Genomic DNA, 24289 nt, shown 5'->3' on the forward strand with positions numbered 1-24289 from the left:
AAGTTTCAGGCTGATACAACTTCAGTGGAAATGCCTCAAGACAAGGAAATGATGCTCAGTAGTGTGTGTGGGCATACTCCTCATGAGGATGGTCTCCTGAAGGATCTCCTCCCAGACCTGGACTAAAGCATGCACCAACTCCTGAACAGTCTGTGGTGCAACATGATGTTGGTGGATGGTGCAACACATGATGTCCCAGATGTGTTCAATCGGATTCAGGTCTGTGGAATGGGTGGGCCAGTCCATAGCTTCAATGCCTTCATCTTGCAGGAACTGTTGACACACTCCAGCCACATGAGGTCTGGCATTGTCCTGCATTAGGAGGAACCCAGGGCCAACTGCACCAGCATATGGTCTCACAAGGAGTCTGAGGATCTCATCTCGGTACATAATGGCAGTCAGGCTACCTCTGGCTGTGCGGCCCTCCAAAGAAATGCCACCCCACACCATTACTGACCCACTGCCAAACTGGTCATGCTGAAGAATGTTGCAGGCAGCAGATCGCTCTCCACTGCATCTCCAGACTCTGTCACATCTGTCACATGTGCTCAGTGTGAGCCTGCTTTCATCTGTGAAGAGCACAGAGCACCAGTGGAGAATTTGCCAATCCTGGTGTTCTGTGGCAAATGCCAAGCGTCCTGCACGGTGTTGGGCTGTGAGCACAATCCCCATCTGTGGACGTCGGGCACTCAGACCATCCTCATGGAGTCAGTTTCTAACCGATTGTGCAGACACATGCACATTTGTGGCCTGCTGGAGGTCATTTCGCAGGGCTCTGGCTCCTCCTGTTTCTCCTTGTACAAAGGCTAAGGTTGCCCTCCTATGGCCCCTCCACGTCTCCTGGTGTACTTGTCTATCGCCTGATAGCGCGTCCAGCCTCTGGACACTACGCTGACACACAGCAAACCTTCTTGCCACAGCTCACATTGATCTGCCATCCTGGATGAGCAGGACTACCTGAGCCACTTGTGTGGGTTGTAGAGTCGGTCTCATGCTACCACGAGTGTGAAAGCACAACCATCATTCAAAAGTGACCAAAACATCAGCCAGAAAGCATTGGTACTGAGATGTGATCTGTGGTCCCCACCTGCAGAACCACTCTGAGTGTGTCTAGAGAATTGCCAATAATTTCCATCTGTCTGTTCTATTTGCACAACAGCATGTGAAATTGATTGTCAAACAGTGTTGCTTTCTAAGTGGACAGTTTGATTTCACAGAAGTTTTATTTTCTTGGAGTTATATTCTGTTGTTTAAGTGTTCCCTTTATTTTTTTGAGCAGTGTATATATGTATGTATGCTGTGATGCAGTGACCCATGTTAAAGCTAGGGGGCGCTGTGTGTGCTTCGCGGGATATGCATGGAGGCGTATCTGTGGTTATAATGACGGTGAAACAGTGACTGGCAGAATTGTAAATGGCCTATATGTGTCGCAGAGGAAGTCTGCGCTGTCAGCTTGAAGTAAGGTTGTTCTGGGACCTGTAGTCCTACAAGTAATTGTGTTATGAAGGGAGGCTTACTGGGCTAGTTCAAGAGCTGGGCGAGTCGAACTAGCCACACACCATCCATCTATGGGAGTGGTTACAACTACATAATGTGACCAGGGTGTGGGTCACATGATTCCTGTGTATGGACCTGAATGTGCTCTGTAATGGAGAGTGGGAGATCCTGGATGGCTTGTGTGTTGGGAGGTCCTGTATGTGGACTGGATCCCTGAATAGTACACTGTGAGGCCGTGGATCTGAAGACTGGTGTGTTGGGAGATCCTGGGAGTAGGATCGGATCCCTGAACAGTGCACTTAGAGACTTGTATGTTGGACGGTCCCAGGTGGGGACGGACATCCTTAACAGCACATGCAGTGGCCTATGTTGGAAGTCCTGGGAGTAGGACCTTCCTGAATAGCACAACCTGTGTTGGTCCTGGGAGTAGGATTCCAGAAGAGCACATGGGAAAGAGTGGAGGCAGAGTCTGCAATGGCACTGCACTGGGGGAGCTACAGCCCGTCTGAGGATCTGGACTGTCAGGTGGCCTAGTGAGCAAGGCATTGTCCGGGATGGTGATCCCAGGTCGGCAGCTTCCCTGAGAGAGAGAGGACTGACAGGAGGTCAGCGTGTGGAGCTGGAGCTCCAGAAAGGTAACACCCGGGAAGGGGGCTATCATAACAGCAGAGAAGCATCTGCCAGTGGAACAGACTGTTGGTGCATGTTGTGTTCCATGGACATTGATGAACTGTTCGGCGTACGGTCACCCATGGTAACTGGAAAAAGTGAGAGGTCCAGCATGTTTAGTGTTTGTGAGTTAAAGCCGTGTATGAAATATGAGTTAAAACTGCAACTTAATGTCACCGGTTGGTGCCTATTGTGTTCTATGAAGTTTACAATGAACTGTGCATAACCTTAGTTTATAACTGCATAATAAACCGCATGGACTGTTTTTGTGAGAAAAACGTACCTGTGTGACTGAGTCCCGTTGCTAAGCGAGTGTCCCCCAACACATGCAGTAAACGCTATCTCATACAGTGTATAGGTGTGTGTGTGTATATATACTGTGTGTATATATATATATATATATATATATATATATATATATATATATATATACTAGCTATTGAACCCGTTCTACGCCCGGGTGGCGAGCATTTATATTGGTATATTGTCTCCATCATGGTATGTGCTGCTCCATCCTGCGTCCCCATCCTGTCATGTGCTGCTCCATCCTGCGTCCCCATCCTGTCATGCGCTGCTCCATCCTGCGTCCCCATCCTGTCATGTGCTGCTCCATCCTGCGTCCCCATCCTGTCATGCGCTGCTCCATCCTGCGTTCCCTTTCCTGTCATGCGCTGCTCCCATCCTGCGTCCCCATCCTGTCATGCGCTGCTCCCATCCTGCGTCCCCATCCTGTCATGCGCTGCTCCCATCCTGTGATGCGCTGCTCCCATCCTGCGTCCCCATCCTGTCGTGTGCTGCTCCATCCTGCGTCCCCATCCTGTCATGCGCTGCTCCATCATGCGTCCCCATCCTGTCATGCGCTGCTGCATCCTGCGTCCCCATCCTTATGTGCTGCTGCATCCTGCGTCCCCATCCTGTCATGCGCTGCTGCATCCTGCGTCCCCATCCTTATGTGCTGCTGCATCCTGCGTCCCCATCCTTATGTGCTGCTGCATCCTGCGTCCCCATCCTTATGTGCTGCTGCATCCTGCGTCCCCATCCTTATGTCCTGCTCCATCCTGCGTCCCCATCCTTATGTGCTGCTCCATCCTGCGTCCCCATCCTTATGTGCTGCTCCATCCTGCGTCCCCATACTGTTATGTGCTGCTCCATCCTGCGTCCCCATCCTTATGTGCTGCTCCATCCTGCGTCCCCATCCTTATGTGCTGCTCCATCCTGCGTCCCCATCCTTATGTGCTGCTCCATCCTGCGTCCCCATACTGTTATGTGCTGCTCCATCCTGCGTCCCCATCCTTATGTGCTGCTCCATCCTGCGTCCCCATCCTTATGTGCTGCTCCATCCTGCGTCCCCATCCTTATGTCCTGCTCCATCCTGCGTCCCCATACTGTTATGTGCTGCTCCATCCTGCGTCCCCATCCTTATGTGCTGCTCCATCCTGCGTCCCCATCCTTATGTGCTGCTCCATCCTGCGTCCCCATCCTTATGTGCTGCTCCATCCTGCGTCCCCATCCTTATGTCCTGCTCCATCCTGCGTCCCCATACTGTTATGTGCTGCTCCATCCTGCGTCCCCATCCTTATGTGCTGCTGCATCCTGCGTCCCCATCCTTATGTGCTGCTCCATCCTGCGTCCCCATCCTTATGTGCTGCTCCATCCTGCGTCCCCATCCTTATGTGCTGCTCCATCCTGCGTCCCCATCCTTATGTGCTGCTCCATCCTGCGTCCCCATCCTTATGTGCTGCTCCATCCTGCGTCCCCATCCTTATGTGCTGCTCCATCCTGCGTCCCCATCCTTATGTCCTGCTCCATCCTGCGTCCCCATCCTTATGTCCTGCTCCATCCTGCGTCCCCATACTGTTATGTGCTGCTCCATCCTGCGTCCCCATCCTTATGTGCTGCTCCATCCTGCGTCCCCATCCTTATGTGCTGCTCCATCCTGCGTCCCCATCCTTATGTCCTGCTCCATCCTGCGTCCCCATTCTTATGTCCTGCTCCATCCTGCGTCCCCATCCTTATGTCCTGCTCCATCCTGCGTCCCCATCCTTATGTCCTGCTCCATCCTGCGTCCCCATCCTTATGTCCTGCTCCATCCTGCGTCCCCATCCTTATGTGCTGCTCCATCCTGCGTCCCCATCCTTATGTGCTGCCTCATCCTGCGTCCCCATTCTTATGTGCTGCACCCATCCTGCGTCCCCATCCTTATGTGCTGCACCCATCCTGCGTCCCCATCCTTATGTGCTGCTCCATCCTGCGTCCCCATCCTTATGTGCTGCTCCATCCTGCGTCCCCATCCTTATGTGCTGCTGCATCCTGCGTCCCCATCCTTATGTGCTGCTCCATCCTGCGTCCCCATCCTTATGTGCTGCTCCATCCTGCGTCCCCATCCTTATGTGCTGCTCCATCCTGCGTCCCCATCCTTATGTGCTGCTCCATCCTGCGTCCCCATCCTTATGTCCTGCTCCATCCTGCGTCCCCATACTGTTATGTGCTGCTCCATCCTGCGTCCCCATCCTTATGTGCTGCTCCATCCTGCGTCCCCATCCTTATGTGCTGCTCCATCCTGCGTCCCCATACTGCCTCTAACCCGCTCGGCGCCGGCTCAGGCGGGGACACCGGCGCGCTGTGGGGGTCAGGTGCCGGTATCGCCGCCAGCTCAGGCCCCCCAGCACTTACTATACTCACCTGTCCGGCGTTCCATCGCTGAGCGCCGCCATCTTCCCGGTCTCCTGGCTGTGACTGTTCAGTCAGAGGGCGGCGCCGGCGCGCATTAAGCGCGTCATCGCGCCCTCTGAACTGAAGGCCACAGACCGAAGACCGGGAAGATGGCGCCGCTCAGCGATGGAACGGGGACAGGTGAATATAGGCCGATACTCACCCTCCTGGCGGTCCCTGCTTCTGCGGTGGAGATCGCGGTGTGTGTTCAGTGTGAACGCACACCGCGATCTCCCGGGAGCGTCGCTCTGTGAGGCCCAGATTGCGCTTGCGCAGTCTATAGAGGCTTCGGACAGAGTGACGCTCCCAGCGTTATAGATACATGTGTGTGTGTGTGTGTGTGTGTGTGTATATATATATATATATATATATATATATATATACAGTGGGGCAAAAAAGTATTTAGTCAGTCAGCAATAGTGCAAGTTCCACCACTTAAAAAGATGAGAGGCGTCTGTACTTTACATCATAGGTAGACCTCAACTATGGGAGACAAACTGAGAAAAAAAAATCCAGAAAATCACATTGTCTGTTTTTTTATCATTTTATTTGCGTATTATGGTGGAAAATAAGTATTTGGTCAGAAACAAACAATCAAGATTTCTGGCTCTCACAGACCTGTAACTTCTTCTTTAAGAGTCTCCTCTTTCCTCCACTCATTACCTGTAGTAATGGCACCTGTTTAAACTTGTTATCAGTATAAAAAGACACCTGTGCACACCCTCAAACAGTCTGACTCCAAACTCCACTATGGTGAAGACCAAAGAGCTGTCAAAGGACACCAGAAACAAAATTGTAGCCCTGCACCAGGCTGGGAAGACTGAATCTGCAATAGCCAACCAGCTTGGAGTGAAGAAATCAACAGTGGGAGCAATAATTAGAAAATGGAAGACATACAAGACCACTGATAATCTCCCTCGATCTGGGGCTCCACGCAAAATCCCACCCCGTGGGGTCAGAATGATCACAAGAACGGTGAGCAAAAATCCCAGAACCACGTGGGGGGACCTAGTGAATGAACTGAAGAGAGCTGGGACCAATGTAACAAGGCCTTCCATAAGTAACACACTACGCCACCATGGACTCAGATCCTGCAGTGCCAGACGTGTCCCACTGCTTAAGCCAGTAGATGTACGGTCCCGTCTGAAGTTTGCTAGAGAGCATTTGGATGATCCAGAGGAGTTTTGGGAGAATGTCCTATGGTCTGATGAAACCAAACTGGAACTGTTTGGTAGAAACACAACTTGTCGTGTTTGGAGGAAAAAGAATACTGAGTTGCATTGATCAAACACCATACCTACTGTAAAGCATAGTGGTGGAAACATCATGCTTTGGGGCTGTTTCTCTGCAAAGGGGCCAGGACGACTGATCCGGGTACATGAAAGAATGAATGGGGCCATGTATCGTGAGATTTTGAGTGCAAACCTCCTTCCATCAGCAAGGGCATTGAAGATGAAACGTGGCTGGGTCTTTCAACATGACAATGATCCAAAGCACACCGCCAGGGCAACGAAGGAGTGGCTTCGTAAGAAGCATTTCAAGGTCCTGGAGTGGCCTAGCCAGTCTCCAGATCTCAACCCTATAGAAAACCTTTGGAGGGAGTTGAAAGTCCGTGTTGCCAAGCGAAAAGCCAAAAACATCACTGCTCTAGAGGAGATCTGCATGGAGGAATGGGCCAACATACCAACAACAGTGTGTGGCAACCTTGTGAAGACTTACAGAAAACGTTTGACCTCTGTCATTGCCAACAAAGGATATATTACAAAGTATTGAGATGAAATTTTGTTTCTGACCAAATACTTATTTTCCACCATAATACGCAAATAAAATGATAAAAAAACAGACAATGTGATTTTCTGGATTTTTTTTTCTCAGTTTGTCTCCCATAGTTGAGGTCTACCTATGATGTAAATTACAGACGCCTCTCATCTTTTTAAGTGGTGGAACTTGCACTATTGCTGACTGACTAAATACTTTTTTGCCCCACTGTATATATATATATACATGTATATATCCCTCTCTATGTGTATATATACAGTATATATGTGTATATATATATATTTATGTATATATAATATATCTCAGTGAGAACTATGGTCAAGTGCTTTGTGTGTAGTTTTGTGTACATGTTTTTTTTTTTTTAGAAAATAAATTCCTTTTGGGAAAAAATGGAATGGGATCATCCGACACTTTATTAACCAGCAGAGGGAAAGCGGACAGCTGGGGGCAGATCTTTATAGCCAGGGAAGGGGGTAATACTCATGGAGCTTCCCAGGCAATTAATATGAGCTCACAGCTGTATACTTAGCTTTTGCTGGTTATTAAAATGGGGATACCCCCCCAAAAAAGATATAGGGTCCCCCTATCTATAATATAACGCTGGGAGTGTCATTCTGTCCGAAGCCTTTATAGACTGCGCAAGCGCCGGCGCAATCTGGGCCTCACAGAGTGATGCTCCCAGGAGATCGCGGTATGCGTAAACACTGAACGCACACCGCGATCTCCAACAGAGAAGCAGGGACCGCTAGGAGGGTAAGTATGAGCTATATTCACCTGGCCCCATTCCACCGCTGCGCGCCGCCATCTTCCCGGTCCTCGGCCTGTGACCTTCAGTCACCGCTTAATGCGCGCCGGCGCCGCCCTCTGACTGACCAGTCACAGCCAGAGGACCGGGAAGATGGCGGCGCGCAGCGGTGGAACGGGGCCAGGTGAATATAGTAAGTGCTGGGGGGGCCTGAGCTGGCGTCGATACCGGCACCTGACCCCCACAGCGCGCCGGTGTCCCCGCCTGTTCAGGCCCCCCAGCACTCGGCGCCCAGCGACGATAGGGGAGTATGGTATTTTTTTTTTATATATATTGCAGCATACGGGGCATATACAATGGAGCATCTTATGGGGCCATAAACCATAATGGAGCAGTGTACGGGGGCATATACAATGGAGCATCTTATGGGGGCCATCAACCTTTATGGAGCAGTGTACCGGGGCATATAGTATGGAGCATCTTATGGGGGCCATAAACCATAATGGAGCAGTGTACGGGGGCATATACCATGGAGCATCTTATGGGGGCCATAAACCTTTATGGGACAGCGTACGGGGGCATATACTATGGAGCATCTTATGGGGGCCATAAACCTTTATGGAGCAGTATACGGGGGCATATACTATGGAGCATCTTATGGGGGCCATCAACCTTTATGGAGCAGTGTACGGGGCATATACTATGGAGCATTTTATGGGGGCCATAAACCTTTATGGAGCAGCGTATGGGGCATATGGATGGGAGCAGCAAATTAAAGAACGGTGGCGCAGGATGGGAGCAGCACATGACAGAATAGGGCAGCACATGACAGAACAGGGGCGCAGGATGGGAGCAGCACATGACAGGATGGGGACGCAGGATGGGAGCAGCACATGACAGGATGGGGGCGCAGGATGGAGCAGCACATACCAGGATGGAGACCATATACCAATATAAATGCTCGCCACCTGGGCGTAGAACGGGTTCAATAGCTAGTAATTAATAACCAGCAATCACTGTGCAGACAGCTGCAGGCTGATATTAATAACCTAGGAAGGGGCAATGAATATTGACCCCCTTTCAGACTAAAAAACATCCGCTCGCAGCCACCCCAGGAATTTAAGTAAACTGCAGACACTGTCAGGTTGGCTTTGTTAAACTGATTAAAATGATAACAGGTGTGAGGAAATCCGTCTTGTGGTTATTGTGTAATTAGTGATAGAAGTTTTCAGTTAATGATATTCTCGTGCTGCGGGGCAGGACTGTAGGCAGAGTCTTATTTTCCTGCTCTACGCCAGAGAAACCAAGTAAAGACCTGCCCACAGGCCACCCTGAAGCACAAACAGTCTGCTCTCTCTCTCTGTCTCTATGATGAGAAACATGTTTGTGCTTTGGAGCGGCCTGTGGGCAGGTATTTTCTTGGTTTCTCTGCCTACAGTCCTGCCCCGGAGCATGGGCATATTATTAACTGAAAACTTCTAACACTGATTACACAAGAACTATAAGACAGATTTCTTCACATCTGGTATAATTTTAATCAGTTTAGCAACGCCAACCTGACAGTGTCTGTAGTTTACTTAGCAAAACACTGCTTACAGGTTTTCTTTAAGGGATAAAAGTTATCTCTGATCCCAGTCACTGCAATTTACTTTCTGTTCTTTTGTTTGGAATAAGAGTTCAAGTCCTCTTTCTCTCTGAAGAGACAATTTGCATGTTTAGGTTCCCAGATAAGCATTGCATGGCCTATAAGTCTCCTCATTCTGACATGCCAGGCCTAGCTTGTCACTTTTCACAGGAAGAAATGTTATCCCTTATATCTTTGTTTATTTGACATGACAAGTTGTATCAGGTATTAGGGTACCGTCACACAGTGGCACTTTTGTCGCTACGACGGTACGATTCGTGACGTTCCAGCGATATCGTTACGATATCGCTGTGTCTGACACGCAGCAGCGATCAGGGATCCTGCTGAGAATCGTACGTCGTAGCAGAACGTTTGGAACATTCTTTCGTCGCTGGATCTCCCGCTGTCATCGCTAGATCGGTGTATGTGACACCGATCTAGCGATGCGTTCGCTTGTAACCAGGGTAAACATCTGGTTACTAAGCGCAGGACCGCGCTTAGTAACCCAATGTTTACCCTGGTTACCAGCGTAAATGTAAAAAAAAAAAACAGTACATACTTACATTCCGGTGTCCGTCAGGTCCCTTGCCGTCTGCTTCCCGCACTCACTGACTGCCGGCCGTAAAGTGAAAGCAGAGCACAGCGGTGGCGTCACCGCTGTGCTTTCACTTTACGGCCGGCAGTCAGTGAGTGCGGGTAGCAGATGGCAAGGAACAGACACCTGAATGTAAGTATGTACTGTTTGTTTTTTTTAACGCTGGTAACCAGGGTAAACATCGGGTTACTAAGCGCGGTCCTGCGCTTAGTAACCCGATGTTTACCCTGGTTACCCGGGGACTTCGATATCGTTGGTCGCTGGAGAGCTGTCTGTGTGACAGCTCTCCAGCGACCACAAAACGACTTACCAACGATCACGGCCAGGTCGTATCGCTGGTCGTGATCGTTGGTAAATCGTATAGTGTGACGGTACCCTTAGGCTATGTGCACACTTTGCAGATTCCACTGCGGATTTTTCCGCAGCGGAATTGCAAAATCCGCAGTGAAAACCCATCGCGGTTTTTACTGCGGATTTATCGCGGTTTTTACTGCGTTTTCGTCTGCGGATTTTCAACTGCAGTTTTCTATTGGAGCAGCTGAAAATCCGCAGAAAAGAAGTGACATGCTGCGGAATGTAATCCGCAGCGTTTCCGCGCGGATTTTTCTGCAGCATGTGCACAGCGTTTTTTGTTTCCCATAGGTTTACATTGAAATGTAAACTCATGGGAAACTGCTGCAGATCCGCAGCGGTCAAATCCGCTGCGGATCTGCAGCAAAATCCGCAAAGTGTGAATATAGCCTTACTGTGCGGCCACTATTTTGGGATATCCGCAGTTTGGCACCTCTATGGGGGTATCTGATTTGACCGTAGTGTAGTGACACCCTGGCATTACTTCTGTAGGTTTGGTTAGAACACAGCAGGGTTAATTCGGAGATGTAAGGAGCAACATTTGAAAGATTTTCTTCTCCATCTATTGTTATGCTTCATAATTTATTACATTAATTTCTTATTTCCAATTTCATTACTTGTTTATATACAAACCTCTCCGAATGTCCTATGGAAAAAGCTTACAATCCGCTTCCTGATGAATCATTTGTCCGCAGACTTCTATTCCTAGAGTGTCTGTCATGAGCACATAAATACACCAGGCGCGATCACCATTTTAGCAGTCATTTTCACATCTCTTGTCAGCGTAGCTTTATATATAGGCACCCAAGTGATAAAGTCTCGTTCTGTTAGCAAATAGTGTTAAATCCTAGTAATTATATAACACTTGACTATTTTTAAGGAAACAAAGATAATCTTGGAATTTGACCTCAAGAAGATAAAGATAAATATTTGATTCAAAATCAATAAAATTTGGTAATTACATTCCAGCTGTCAAATGACTATTGCTGTAAATTCCTTCCAGCGCAGTGTTATTATTCTGCACGAACACGCCTGAAATTTCATTTTTCGTGCTTCCTTTGTCTTTCCTGCTTGAAAACTATACTGGTGAATAGACATTCCTGCATTTAGAAAGCGTTACTTAAAGGGTTGTTGTATAGTAAGAAGGGTCTGTCTTCCTTTATTGATCAATATGGGATAATTTATTGATCACTGGGGGCCTAACCACTTGGATCTCTAGTGATCCTGAAAATAGGGGTCTTCAAGTGCTCTGTCTGAATGGAGTGGAGTTTGTGGATGCGCCAGTCTGCTCAATTTATTCTCTATGGGACTTGGTCTTGGTGACTTACAGGGTTATTTCCATCATTAAATGTTCTCACCTAATCTTGCAGTTTGGTAGGGATCTGACCACCCATTATCCTGTTAATAGGACTATGAAATGCTCTGTTGACATCGAACAATGGCTACGCAAGCGCACAACCATCCACTCAATTCAATCTCTACGGGACCGCCGAAGGTAACTAAATACGAGGCTTTGCTTTATCTGGCAGATCCATAGAGAACAAATGGAGCATTGCTTAACGAGGCATTTCAAAGCCCAAAAACTAGAGATCGGTGGGGGTCCCATAGATCAAACTGTATTGATCCACAAGTGATCACTTTTATTCCCGTCCATGCCATAATTGTATAGTAAATGTGGGTCCCACCAATGGGAACTGTAGCTATCTTGAGAATGAGGCTCTGACCCTTATAACTGTCAGTGGGGAGGCGTTCAGAATTTCTAATCATTTGTATGGAAATCCCGACCACCTCTCCACTGAAATAACAAGCAACAGAGCCTCGTTCTAGTGATAGTTGAAAGTCCCATTTCTCGGACCCGCATCTACTGCACATTTATGGCATATTCTATGGATAAATCATAAATGCACAAGATGAGAATATCCCTTTAATGGACCCGAAAGCTTCTCTGGCAAATATGACACCAGTGTTATGAACTTGACATGGTAACTGGGAGCCCAATTTGAATGGTGAGCTGGTCCGTGACGCACACGGACGCTTTATTCTATGTGAATGGGGATAGCAAGCAGCTGGGTACTGCGCTCAGTCAGGAAGTACAGTGGCAAAAAAGGTAGAAAAATCTGATACCGCTTTATTGAAATGAGTTAGCTTAGCAAAGGAAATATGCCAAGAGAATGTTCACTTGACATTCCTCGTGTAGTTATGGAATTTGTCCAAAGTTCAAGCACATGGTAAAGTCATGAACCCATGATGAAAGTGTCTATTGTATTATAGTAGCACATTTATAATTGAATATTACATGGGGATAATTCACACTGAGCAGATCAGAGTCCTCGAGAAATTTATCAACTCTCCATCCAATGCCCAAAAAATGGGAAGCTTGTTTCTGCTTAGTGATGCACTGTCCTGGTCTGGCTCACCGAATGATAGTCCTAATGGGACACTTGCCCTATTAGCAATGTAATTAGCCCAACAGATTACTATGTAATACAAACTTTAATGGCTTTAAAGATAACTTTTTAATTATTCTCATGGTTTCAGCTTCTCATGATTACATTGTTACTATACAGAGGCAACTGGTCTAGTAATGTTAGGAAATATCCCATACCTAAACCATCAGTAATGTAGGTTTATGAACATGTCTCTATATAAACTTTTTGTTGTTGCTTTATATTGTATGCAAATTACTACTGAAGAGTCATGGAGGTGGTACTCTTCTTTTGAAGGGTCACACTTGGCCGCTAAGCACGCCCATTCAGACTTGATTGATGTCCCACAGTACGTGGATATGTAACGCAGCTTTGGTGGCATATTCACAGTGAACCAAGATGTCCAGGATTTGGCTTCTTTTTGTCTTCCCTGGTGTTTGTTACTCAGGATTAGTAAAACATGGTTCTTTCTTCAAGAAACGGCACCACCCATTTCCATGGATTGTGCCAAGTATTGCCGCTCAGGACATTGGAGTCAATGGAATTGAGCAGCAATATCACACAGCGGCTGTGGACAGGTTATTGTTTTATTTTTTTTTAAGCAGCTGTATTAACGTTCTCCAACAACCTTTGATAGCAGTCTACCGAACAATGGTTTGGCCAATGGTTCGAATTGCAGCAATGATTCCCGGCTACACCAGGAGTACTTATTTGGCCAAGCACCCTTGTGTTCTCTACGAGAGAGCTGGCGCCAGGCGTGTGGAGGTAGTTTATTTCTAGAGAACAAAAGGATTGGCAGTCCAAAATTGAACTTCGACAATTATTTGTCAGGTATTGCCACACATATTAGAACTGTGAGCTGAACCTGTCAATGAGCGAGTTCAGTTCATGTTAGTCTAAAGCAGTGTTTCCCAAACTCCAGTCCTCACGGACCTCACAGGTCATGTTCTCAGGATTTCCCTAGTATTGCACAGGTGGTGGAAGTTTCATCAAGCCCTCAGTAATTCTCTCACCTGTGCAACACTATGGAAATCCTGAAAATATGACCTGTGGGGTCTGTGAGGACTGGAGTTTGGGAAACACTGGTCTAAAGTGTAAAGGGGGTCTTAAGGTATTGCCATCAAACTACTGTGCTCATTTGCTCCTGCGGGTGGGCTTTGCTTTTGGTCGCCTTTTCCATTTTTCCCCTCATAGGCCACAAATATGTAACCTATTGAGAGGTCCCCTAGTGCAACCCTTGAATCAAACACATTTAGTCTGGTCTAGGAGCCAACGCTCAAGTGGACTTACGCTACCATTACAAATTTTGGGGTCACCCAGACAATTTTGTGTTTTCCATCAAAACTCATACTTTTATTAATCAAATGAGTTGCCAAATGAATTTAAAATATCTAGTCCAGACATTGCCAAGGTTTGAAAAAAAGATTTTTATTTGAAATAATAATTTAGAAAGAATGCTCCCTTTGCATCAATTACAGCATTGCAGACATTTGCCATTCTAGCAGTTAATTTGCAGAGGTAGTCTGGAGAAATTTCACCCCTTGCTTCCAGAAGCCCCTCCCACAAGTTGGTTTGGCTTGATGGGCACTTTTTGCGTACAATACGTTCAAGCTGCTCCCACAACAGCTCAATGGGGTTGAGATCTGGTGACTGCGCTGGCAACTCCATTACAGATAGAATACCAGTTGCCTGCTTCTTCCCTAAATAGTTCTTGTATAATTTGGAGGTGTGCTTTGGGTCATTGTCCTGTTGTAGGATGAAATTGGCTCCAATCAAGCGCTGTCCACAGGGTATGGCATGGCGTTGCAAAATGGAGTGATAGCCTTCCTTATTCAAAATCCCTTTTACCTTGATCAAATCTCCCACTTTACCAGCACTAAAGCAACCCCAGACCATCACTTTACCTCCACCATGCTTGACAGATGGCATCAGGCACTCTTCCAGCATCATTTCAGTTGTTCTGCGTCTCACAAATGTTCTTCTGTGTGATCCAAACACCTCAAATTTTGATTTGTCTGTCCATAACACTTTTTTCCAATCTTCCTCTGTCCAATGTCTGTATTCTTTTGCCCATATTAATCTTGTCCTTTTATTAGCCAGTCTCAGATATGGCTTTTTCTCTTTGCCACTCTGCCCTGAAGGCCAGCATCCCGGAGTCGCCTCTTCACTGTAGACTTTGACACTGGCGTTTTGCGTGTACTATTTAATGAAGCTGCCAGGTGAGGACCTGTGAGACGTCGATTTCTCAAACTACAGACTCTAATGTACTTGTCTTGTTGCTCAGTTGTGCCTCCCACTTCTCTTTCTACTCTGGTTAGAGCCTGTTTGTGCTTTCCTCTGAAGGGAGTAGTACACACCGTTGTAGGAAATCTTCAGTTTCTTGGCAGTTTCTGACATGGAATAGCCTTCATTTCTAAGAACAAGAATAGACAGTCGAGTTTCACATGAAAGTTCTTTTTTCTGGCCATTTTGAGAGTTTAATGGAACCAACAAATGTAATGCTCCAGATTTTCAAGTAGCTCAAAAGAAAGTCAGGTTTATAGCTTCTCTAATCAGCCAAACTGTTTTCAGCTGTGCTAACATACTTGCACAAGTGTTTTCAAGGGTATTCTAACCATCCATTAGCCTTCTAACACCGTTAGCAAACACAAAGTACCATAAGAACACAGGAGTGATGTGGTTGGAAATGGGCCTCTATACACCTACGGTATGAAGATACTGCATTACAAACCAGACGTTTGCAGCTAGAATAGTCATTTACCTCATTAACAATGTATAGAGTGTATTTCTGAATCATTTAATGTTGGCTTTATCGGAAAAAACAGTGCTTTTCTTTCAAAAATAGGGAAATTTCTAAGTGACCCTAAACTTTTACACGGTTGTGTATGTCATATATCTGTATTTTTGGGTGGTGTTTGCTGCATGTATTTGATTTAGCAAACGTCATGTTTGGATTCTTTCTCAAAAATCCCAAGTAGAAGGTCTGAGATATGTTAATAGACTAAACTTGTACAGAGATACTAAAGTATGAAAGATGGCCCAACTTTTAGGAAAAATTGCGTAGTTCCCTTACAGCAGTTGTACTGTCCTTTATGATAAGCAGAGCACTTGGCAAAAAGATACCCAACATAATCCTGATGAAGGTGACAACACTAGATGGATTTGCTCTCTGCCTCTGGAATCAGTTCACTTACAGCTTCACCCAAGTAACCTAACATCTCTGCACATGACCTTGTCTGACCGCTGGTTCTGTATCGATGTAGGACTGGAATGTTTACCCATAGCACATGAGCATTCTGTACAGCACTGTAAAGATATAAAAATGAGGTATGGCTACCCACCAATGCTGAAAGTGTTGGTGGCTTTTTCCAGTACTAAACTGATTTAAAGGGAACCTGTCACCCCGAAAATCGCGGGTGAGGTAAGCCCACCGGCATCAGGGGCTTATCTACAGCATTCTGTAATGCTGTAGATAAGCCCCCGATGTATCCTGAAAGAGGAGAAAAAGATGTTAGATTATACTCACCCAGGGGCGGTCCCGCTGCTGGTCAGGTCGGATGGGCGTCTCTGGTCCGCTGCTGTGCCTCCCATCTTCATTACAAGACGTCCTCTTCTGATCTTCAGCCACGGCTCCGGCGCAGGCGTACTTTGCTCTGCCCTGTTGAGGGCAGAGGGATAGTACTGCAGTGCGCAGGAGGCGGAAAGGTCAGAGGCCCGGCGCCTGCGCACTGCAGTACTTTGTCTGCCCTCAACAGGGCAGAGCAAAGTACGCCTGCACCGGAGCCGTGGCTGAAGATCAGAAGAGGACGTCTTGTAATGAAGATGGGAGGCGCCACAGCGGACCGGAGACGCCCGTTTGACCTGACCAGCAGCGGGACCGCCCCTGGGTGAGTATAATATAACGTCTTTTTCTCCTCTTTCAGGATACATCGGGGGCTTATCTACAGCATTACAGAATGCTGTAGATAAGCCCCTGATGCCGGTGGGCTTACCTCACCCGCGAATTTCGGGGTGACAGGTTCCCTTTAAGGAGAAATCCAGACATGGAATCTAGGTGGGCTGATAACATGATAAGCATATTTTTTAAAATAATTGTAGATTTACTTAACTCTTAAGGTACCGTCACACATAGCGACGCTGCAGCGATACCGACAACGATCCGGATCGCTGCAGCGTCGCTGTTTGGTCGCTGGAGAGCTGTCACACAGACCGCTCTCCAGCGACCAACGATCCCGAGGTCCCCGGTAACCAGGGTAAACATCGGGTAACTAAGCGCAGGGCCGCGCTTAGTAACCCGATGTTTACCCTGGTTACCATCCTAAAAAGTAAAAAAACAAACGCTACATACTTACCTTCCGCTGTCTGTCCTCGGCGCTCTGCTTCTCTGGTCTGGCTGTGAGCGCCGGGCAGCCAGAAAGCAGAGCGGTGACGTCACCGCTCTGCTTTCCGGCTGACTGACGCTCACAGCCAGAGCAGGAGGAGAGCAGAGCACAGCGCTGGAGGACAGACAGCGGTAGGTAAGTATGTAGTGTTTGTTTTTTTACTTTTAGGATGGTAACCAGGGTAAACATCGGGTTACTAAGCGCGGCCCTGCGCTTAGTTACCCGATGTTTACCCTGGTTACCAGCGAAGACATCGCTGAATCGGTGTCACACACGCCGATCCAGCGATGTCTACGGGGAGTCCAGCGACGAAATAAAGTTCTGGACTTTCTTCCCCGACCAGCGATCTCCCAGCAGGGGCCTGATCGTTGGTCGCTGTCACACTGGACGATATCGCTAGCGAGGACGCTGCAACGTCACGGATCGCTAGCGATATCGTCTAGTGTGACAGTACCTTTAATTGTTTATTGCTCTAAATGCAGTTGGTCATGATGTTAGCCTTTTAAGGGCTGTACGCTTGCCCTTGGACACTAGTGGAACTCCAGTCTTAGACTATTAAGCTGTTGCTAGGTGGTTGACCTAATCCCTTGAATAAATGAAATTATCATCAAGCATCATAGATTCCCACAAACAATGTTGTGTCACTCCTGGTCAACACCATTAAAAAATCTACCAGTTCTCATGCAGATTCTGCTAACCTACACTGCTGATCCAAAGGAAAGCATGAGGGCGCTGTATCTGGTCTGGTTGGAGATCTACACAAGTCCAGCTCTACGCTTTTTTTTTCTTCGTCCAGTGACTCCTTTTTCTCTAAAGCCACCCCCGTACACATTAGACTAATGTTGGCCGAACCCGCCGATAACGAGAAGTTTGGCCAATACTCTTATGTTTATGGTACCCCAGGACATATGATTTTTGGGGGAGTTTTGGATTTGGCGTGTCCAATTTCTAATTCCGTAAAGAAATGCAAAAGTGCATTAGGGTCTTATCCACTGTAAAAGATTGATAATTAAAGGTAGAACTGCTAATCTTATGAGTTTGTATAAAACACAACACTTAGAGAGCCTGAAAACCAGATGCAGCAGCTTCCATGAGACAGTAGATTTAAGTAGCAGGATTGGAAGTGTTCCAGAGTCCACCGACTCTTTCTTCAGGACAACCATTCAAAAATAGATATTTATGTATGGTTGTCCTGAAGACGGAGTCGGTGGACTCTGAAATGCGTTGACAATAAATCTATTTTACAATACCACTAATTATGTTGAGTTGTGTAGAGTGAAGAAACATTTCGAATCCTGCCACTAAACCTAATTTCTATCTCCAATCGTTTTGTTCTCTCTGATGTAAGTCGTCACAAGAGATGAACAATTGGCCAAAATATTGTTCATCTGACAGTCAGCAAAGTGTACGGGAGCCCCAGAATATTGATGATTGGGAGAATTTAGTATTTTGCATATCCGATTTTCTGCCGATCCTTTTGTTCTCCCAGAGACAACAACCTACAGAGATGTCTGGCCGTGGCTCTCTCATGAAATACACATGAAATACAGGAGCGCAGAATGAGTATGGGAGAGTCATCCAAACGGTCTCATGTGTACCGGGGGCTTGACTGTTTGGATACTGCAAATTATATTGCTAATTCCTTATTGTAGGGCATAAACAAATCCGTCACTTATGATAACTATGCTCATTAAGAAGTTGACCTTGGTCACCAGGTTCTTGTTCCATGAATGAGAGCGGGACCCTGACTCCAACCATTCCAGAAGAGATGAATTCCAACTTCTCACATACTGGATGCCATTTCTTCATACATCTACCCCTGTTAGAAAGGACCAACACAGTACCAGGAGTTGCATGCTACTTGCCAGGTGGTTTTGACCCAGTTTTGCAACAAGTACTTTTGATATGATAGAGCAAGAGGCTGAAAAATATAAATGATACTTGAGCAAACTAATAAAATGATTCTGTGTTATGTAAGGGTGCATTACCCCAACTACCGTATAGTGGATCGTTAGGAATGAAGATCACAAAGTCACCCAACAGGTTCTCAGACATTGCTTAATGTGAGGGTTTGGCACTTCGCACCAGTAGCACTTGACGGGACATTCCCCTAACCGGTGCACCTAGTTTACACGCTGACTGTGAAAGTAATATTTGACACATTGGTATTTGTTGCTCGGTAATAAATCCGCGAACATATGGTGGGTTACAGCGAACATGACCACAACTGCGGAAAACCTTGTTGTCTACTTGACGTTAACAATTTTCAATGGTTTTTATACATGGATCAAATGTCTAGGGTTTTGAATTTTTGTAGCCTTGAAATAATTTGCAACTATTCCCACTTTTGAAATGTGGATGCGGTTTAATGTGGGCGGAAATGACCTACAATTCTTTGAGTAATTTATTAAGGTTAAAGCCACAAAACAGTGTAAATATGAGTTCTATGCTCATAGCAGGCATGCATTTCATTTTTTTCCCTTTAATACAGCCCACGGTCATATAAATTTATGAAAAAGTATGCACCTCTTTCCTTTTTTCTGTACATGGCTATGGGGACAGCCATCTTGCATGTGCTGCTGTTTACAGCTTTCAGAGACATGCTTTATAGCAGCCTTACAGACTATAGGAAGCAACCGACTTGTCCTGTTCATTGGCTTATATGGGAGAGTGTGTGGGCGTGCTCTGTGCACGAGTCATTGTGCAGGGAGTGGGAGGAGGTGAGCTGTGACCAGACTTTCAAGTGGCCCTCATATGCATAGACTGTTGACGGATCCCGATTTGTGAGATCTGCCAACTTTTATGCAGTTGGGAAGCTTTAGCTTAACCTCCTAATTAACTGTTATGAATGAGAAAGGTAACTATCCAGAGGGCTCCAAAGATGCGAGAAGTGGGAAAGTATCTGTATTAAATACTAACAGCAAGCAATTAGTACAATTACATATAAACAGTAATATTTTTTTTCAGATTGACTTGGAGCCCGAAGGCAAAGTGTACGTTTCAATAACGCTCATAGGAACCTTCACGGAAGGTAAGAGGTTTATTTCATGGTGTTTTACTTACTATGGATTTTCATGATTAGATTTTCATAGCTTTGTTGCTAAGCAAATTGGTAAATATATATATATATATATATATATATATATATATATATATATATATATATATATATATATATATATATATATATATATATATATATATATATATATATATATATATATAATTTTTTTTTTTTTTTTTTTTTTTTTTTTAATTCTTTTTGCTTGCTTTCAGAAAGTTTATAATAGTTATATATAGTATATATATAATAGTTAAAGAGCATCACCAGGTCAAAAGTGGCCAATTTTTACCATTATTTTGTTCCCGCTTTTCCTCTCTGTGATCTGTGTTTTTTTTTATTGGCTTTATGGCTTCATAGATATGGACCTCTTTTTTGGTGCTAATTTTTGAGCTCACGTGATCCTCAGGGGCGTGTCTTTAGGCTGATTTGTAACCTATAAGCAATTCCCCCTTGGAAATGCCATAAAAATAGCACTAAATATAAATCCCAATATGTCTGTGAGCTATGTGTGCAATCCGTTATATCCCCTGTAATAGCCCTGCAAGGTAATCACACACTCACCATAATGACTGGTCCCAACTGGGGGAACATTTGTAATTCGCTTATTGTTAAAGGGATCAGTCCATGATAAAATGACCTATTGTTTAAATCTAAGTTTTTCTGTATTTTTTTGTATTTGCAATGTTTCTTAACTATGTTTTTTCCAAATGACAATTTTTATTAAAAACAAAAATAAAATTGTTAATCTTGCTTTTTAATACTGGCTACTGGGGCTATTTTAAATTAATACTTTCTGTACTCTAAGGCCACACATCCAGTATTTGGTCAGTATTTTACCTAAGTGTTTGTAAGCCAAAACCAGGAGTGGCTGATAAATGCAGAGGTGGTGCATATGTTTCTATTATACTTTTCCTCTAATTGTTCCACTCCTGGTTTTGTCTTACACATATTGATGTAACATACCAAATACTGAACGTGTGAACGTGACCTTAGGAAAAGATTTCAACAGGCTTCTTATAAGCAGGGGCAGGATTACAATGCCACAGATAACACCTCTCTACACAGGTGATAACTAGGGATGAACGGACCCGTGGAAGTTCAGGTTCTGGTACCCATCCCAAACCTTATTCCAAAGTTCGGATCGAGTGCCAGAACTGTTCCGGAACTTGAATCAGAACCTGAACCCCATTGAAAACTATATGGATCTGAACTTTGGGTTTTTTTCTCCTTTTTTCTCTTCTTTTTCTCGCTCTTTTTCTTGCTTGCGTTTTTTCTCGCACTCTCTCTTTTTCTCATCCTCTCTCTTTCTCGCCCTCTCTCTTTTTCTCGCCCTCTCTTTCTCTCGCCCTCTCTCTTTCTCGCGTGCTCTTTTTCGTGTGCTCTCTTTTTCTGACGCTCTTTTTTTCACACGCTTTCTTTTTTCTCACGCTCATTATGTCTTGCGCTCCTTCTCTTTTTCTCCAGCTCTTTTTTGCTCTCTTTTTCGCACTCTTTTTCGCGTGCTCTTTTTCTTACGCTCTTTTTCTCGCTGTCTGTCTCGCTCTTTGTTTCGCTCTCTTTATCTCACGCTCTGTCTTGCGCTCTGTCTCGCGCTCTCTTTTTCTTGCTCTTTTTCTTGCATGCTTTCTCTTTCTTGCGCACGCTCTTTCTATCTCGCTTTCTTTCTCGCACGCTTTCTTTCTTGCTCGCTCTTTCTTGCGCTGTCTTTTTCTCGTGCTCTTTCTCACGCTCTCTTTTTCTCGTTCTTTGTCTCGCTCTCTCTCTTTGTCTCGCGCTCTTTGTCTCGCGCTCTCTCTTTGTCTCGCGCTCTCTCTTTGTCTCGCGCTCTCTCTTTGTCTCGCGCTCTCTCTTTGTCTCGTGCTCTCTCTTTGTCTCGCGCTCTCTCTGTTTCTTTATTTTTCTTTCTTTCTCTTTATTTCTCTCTCAGAACTCCAAACATTTCAATGGGTTTCCGGGAAAAGTGCTCGGTGTTTAGCAGTGAACACTGTCTGGTACAAACACAGAACTTTTAACTTCAGGTTCGCTCATCTCTAATGATAACACCGCATCCACAAATAACAATAGGTAATTTAATAGCTGACCACCTCCTCTTCTCTGCCTTTGCACACGCTCATTAGATGCTTTAACACAAAAGAAAGTTTATTGCTGCTAATGTACTTGTGTTGTTTCTTGAACAACAAGAGGTTGGAATCTATAAAGCTCCACCATCCGATGTGAGAATTCCAATAGTTCTAATTTTTAATTTTAATACAGACTGTGATATTGGGAGAAAACAAAATGGGCAAAAATGCTGAAAAAAATACAATTAAAACCAAAACCTGATTTAAATAATAAAACAAATGTGTCTTAAAAAATGATCTAAGAGCCCCCTTCTAACAAATATGAATTTTCCAAAACATTTTTTCAAGTCGGGCTTCGTGTCTCCCAACCAATCTGCAGCTGTGCGCTTCTGCAGAACATATTACAAGAACGGCTTTATTGATCGCTTGCCCTATAATTGCTGCAGCGTGTGAGAGCTTTTATCACCATGGATTAAACTGTGACCCCCAAACTTCCTGTGTTATACACTGACCACATAGTCACAACTCTGCAAAACTTCTGTTCTGTCACAAGCGACTTTCCTGTGAGACATTTTTTTGTTCCAGCTGTATAGGCGGCCGTGTAGAATCCAGTGCATAGTGCTAGATACGTTGCGATTAAGCTCACCACAAAATGTGAGAAATAGCAGCATCTCCTGCTGTAAGGTGGCCACCACTAATCTGATTGATCCTACAAACTTGTGACTAGACAAACATGGCCGTTGTGTCAACTATTAAAGAGTAACCGTCATTTTCATTTTTGGTTCATAAATTAATAGTACACGTGAAAATAAGCAACTCTGTAATATATCTTATCAGAGAAATCTGCTTCTTTCTCTGCCAGAATTGATCAGTTATAATTAAAGTTCACAATTCTGAGGTAAAATCTCTAGACAGACTTTTCCATTACTGAAATAGGAGATGGCGGTTGGTGCTGAGAAGATTCTATCTGCAAAGAGTTTGTATGTTCTCTCTGTGTTTGCGTGGGTTTCCTCCGGGCACTCCTGTTTCCTCCCACATTCCAAAGACATACTGATAGGGATTCTAGATTGTGAGCCCAATCGGGGACAGTGATGATAATGTGTGCTGTAAAGCGCTGCGGAATATGTTAGCGCTATATAAAAATAAAGATTATTATAAAGATTATTATTATGTAGACGGGAGGAGGGAGGAGCTAGAGACAGAGCTCCTCCCTCTTCCTCTCCCTTCTATCTTCATAGAATCTTATCAGCATCAACCGCCATCTCCTATCTCGGTAATGGGAAAGTCTGTCTAGAGATTTTACCTCAGAATTGAGAATTTTGATAATGACTGATCAATTTTGGCAGAGAAAGAAGCTGATTTCTCTGATAAGCAACTTTGTAACATACAGGTGCTTCTCACAAAATTTGAATATCGTCAAAAAGTTAATTTATTTCAGTTCTTCAATATAAAAAGTGAAACTCATATATTATATACCATCACTACAAAAACAGTGATGTAGTTCAAGTGTTTATTTATCTGAATGTTGATGATTATGGCTTACAGACAAAGAAAACCCAAAAAATCATTATCTCAGTAAATTAGAATAATTATGGTAACAAAAAAACACCTGCAAAGGCTTCCTAAGCATTTAAAAGGTCCCTTAGTCTGTTCCAGTAAGCTCCAGAATCATTGAGAAGACTGCTGACTTGACAGATGTCCAAAAGGCAGTCATTGACACACTCCACAACGAGGGTAAGCCACAAAAGGTCATTGCTAAAGAAGCTGGCTGTTCACAGAGTGCTGTATTCAAGCATATTAATGGAAAGTTGAGTGGAAGGAAAAAGTGTGGTAGAAAAAGGTGCACAAGCAACCGGGATATCCGCAACATTGAAAAGATTGTTAAGAAAAGGCCTTTCAAAAATTTGGGGGAGATTCACAAGGAGTGGACTGCTGCTGGAGTCAATTCTTCAAGAGCCACCACACACAGACATATCCAGGACATGGGCTACAAGTGTCGCATTCCTTGTGTCAAGCCATTCATGACCAATAGACAACGCCAGAAGTGTCTTACCTGGGCCAAGGAGAAAAAGAACTGGACTGTTGCTCAATGGTCCAAGGTGTTGGTTTCAGATGAAAGTAAATTTTGCATTTCATTTGGAAATCAAGGTCCCAGAGTCTGGAGGAAGAGTGGAGAGGCACACAATCCAAGATGCTTGAGATCTAGTGTGAAGTTTCTACAATCAGTGATGGTTTGGGGAGCCATGTCATCTGCTGTTGTAGGTCCACTGTGTTTTATCAAGACCAAAGTCAGTCGTCTACCAGGAAATTTTAGAGCATTTCATGGTTCCCTCTGCCGGCAAGCATTTTGGAGATGGAAATTTCATTCTCCAGCAGAACTTGGCA

At 45.1% G+C, this 24289-nt stretch overlaps 1 protein-coding gene across 1 annotated transcript in view; it reads left to right on the forward strand.

Moving 5' to 3' along the window:
- Positions 1-24289, forward strand: part of PRKCH (protein kinase C eta) — a 206065-nt gene that overhangs the window by 69307 nt on the left and 112469 nt on the right. The window contains exon 2 of the mRNA XM_069733683.1: positions 19748-19811. Coding sequence (XP_069589784.1) covers positions 19748-19811 — 64 coding nt within the window. The remainder of the gene's footprint in view (positions 1-19747; positions 19812-24289) is intronic.

Source organism: Ranitomeya imitator, chromosome 1, assembly GCF_032444005.1.
Source record: "Ranitomeya imitator isolate aRanImi1 chromosome 1, aRanImi1.pri, whole genome shotgun sequence".
In the NCBI taxonomy this organism is placed as follows: Eukaryota; Metazoa; Chordata; class Amphibia; order Anura; family Dendrobatidae; genus Ranitomeya; species Ranitomeya imitator.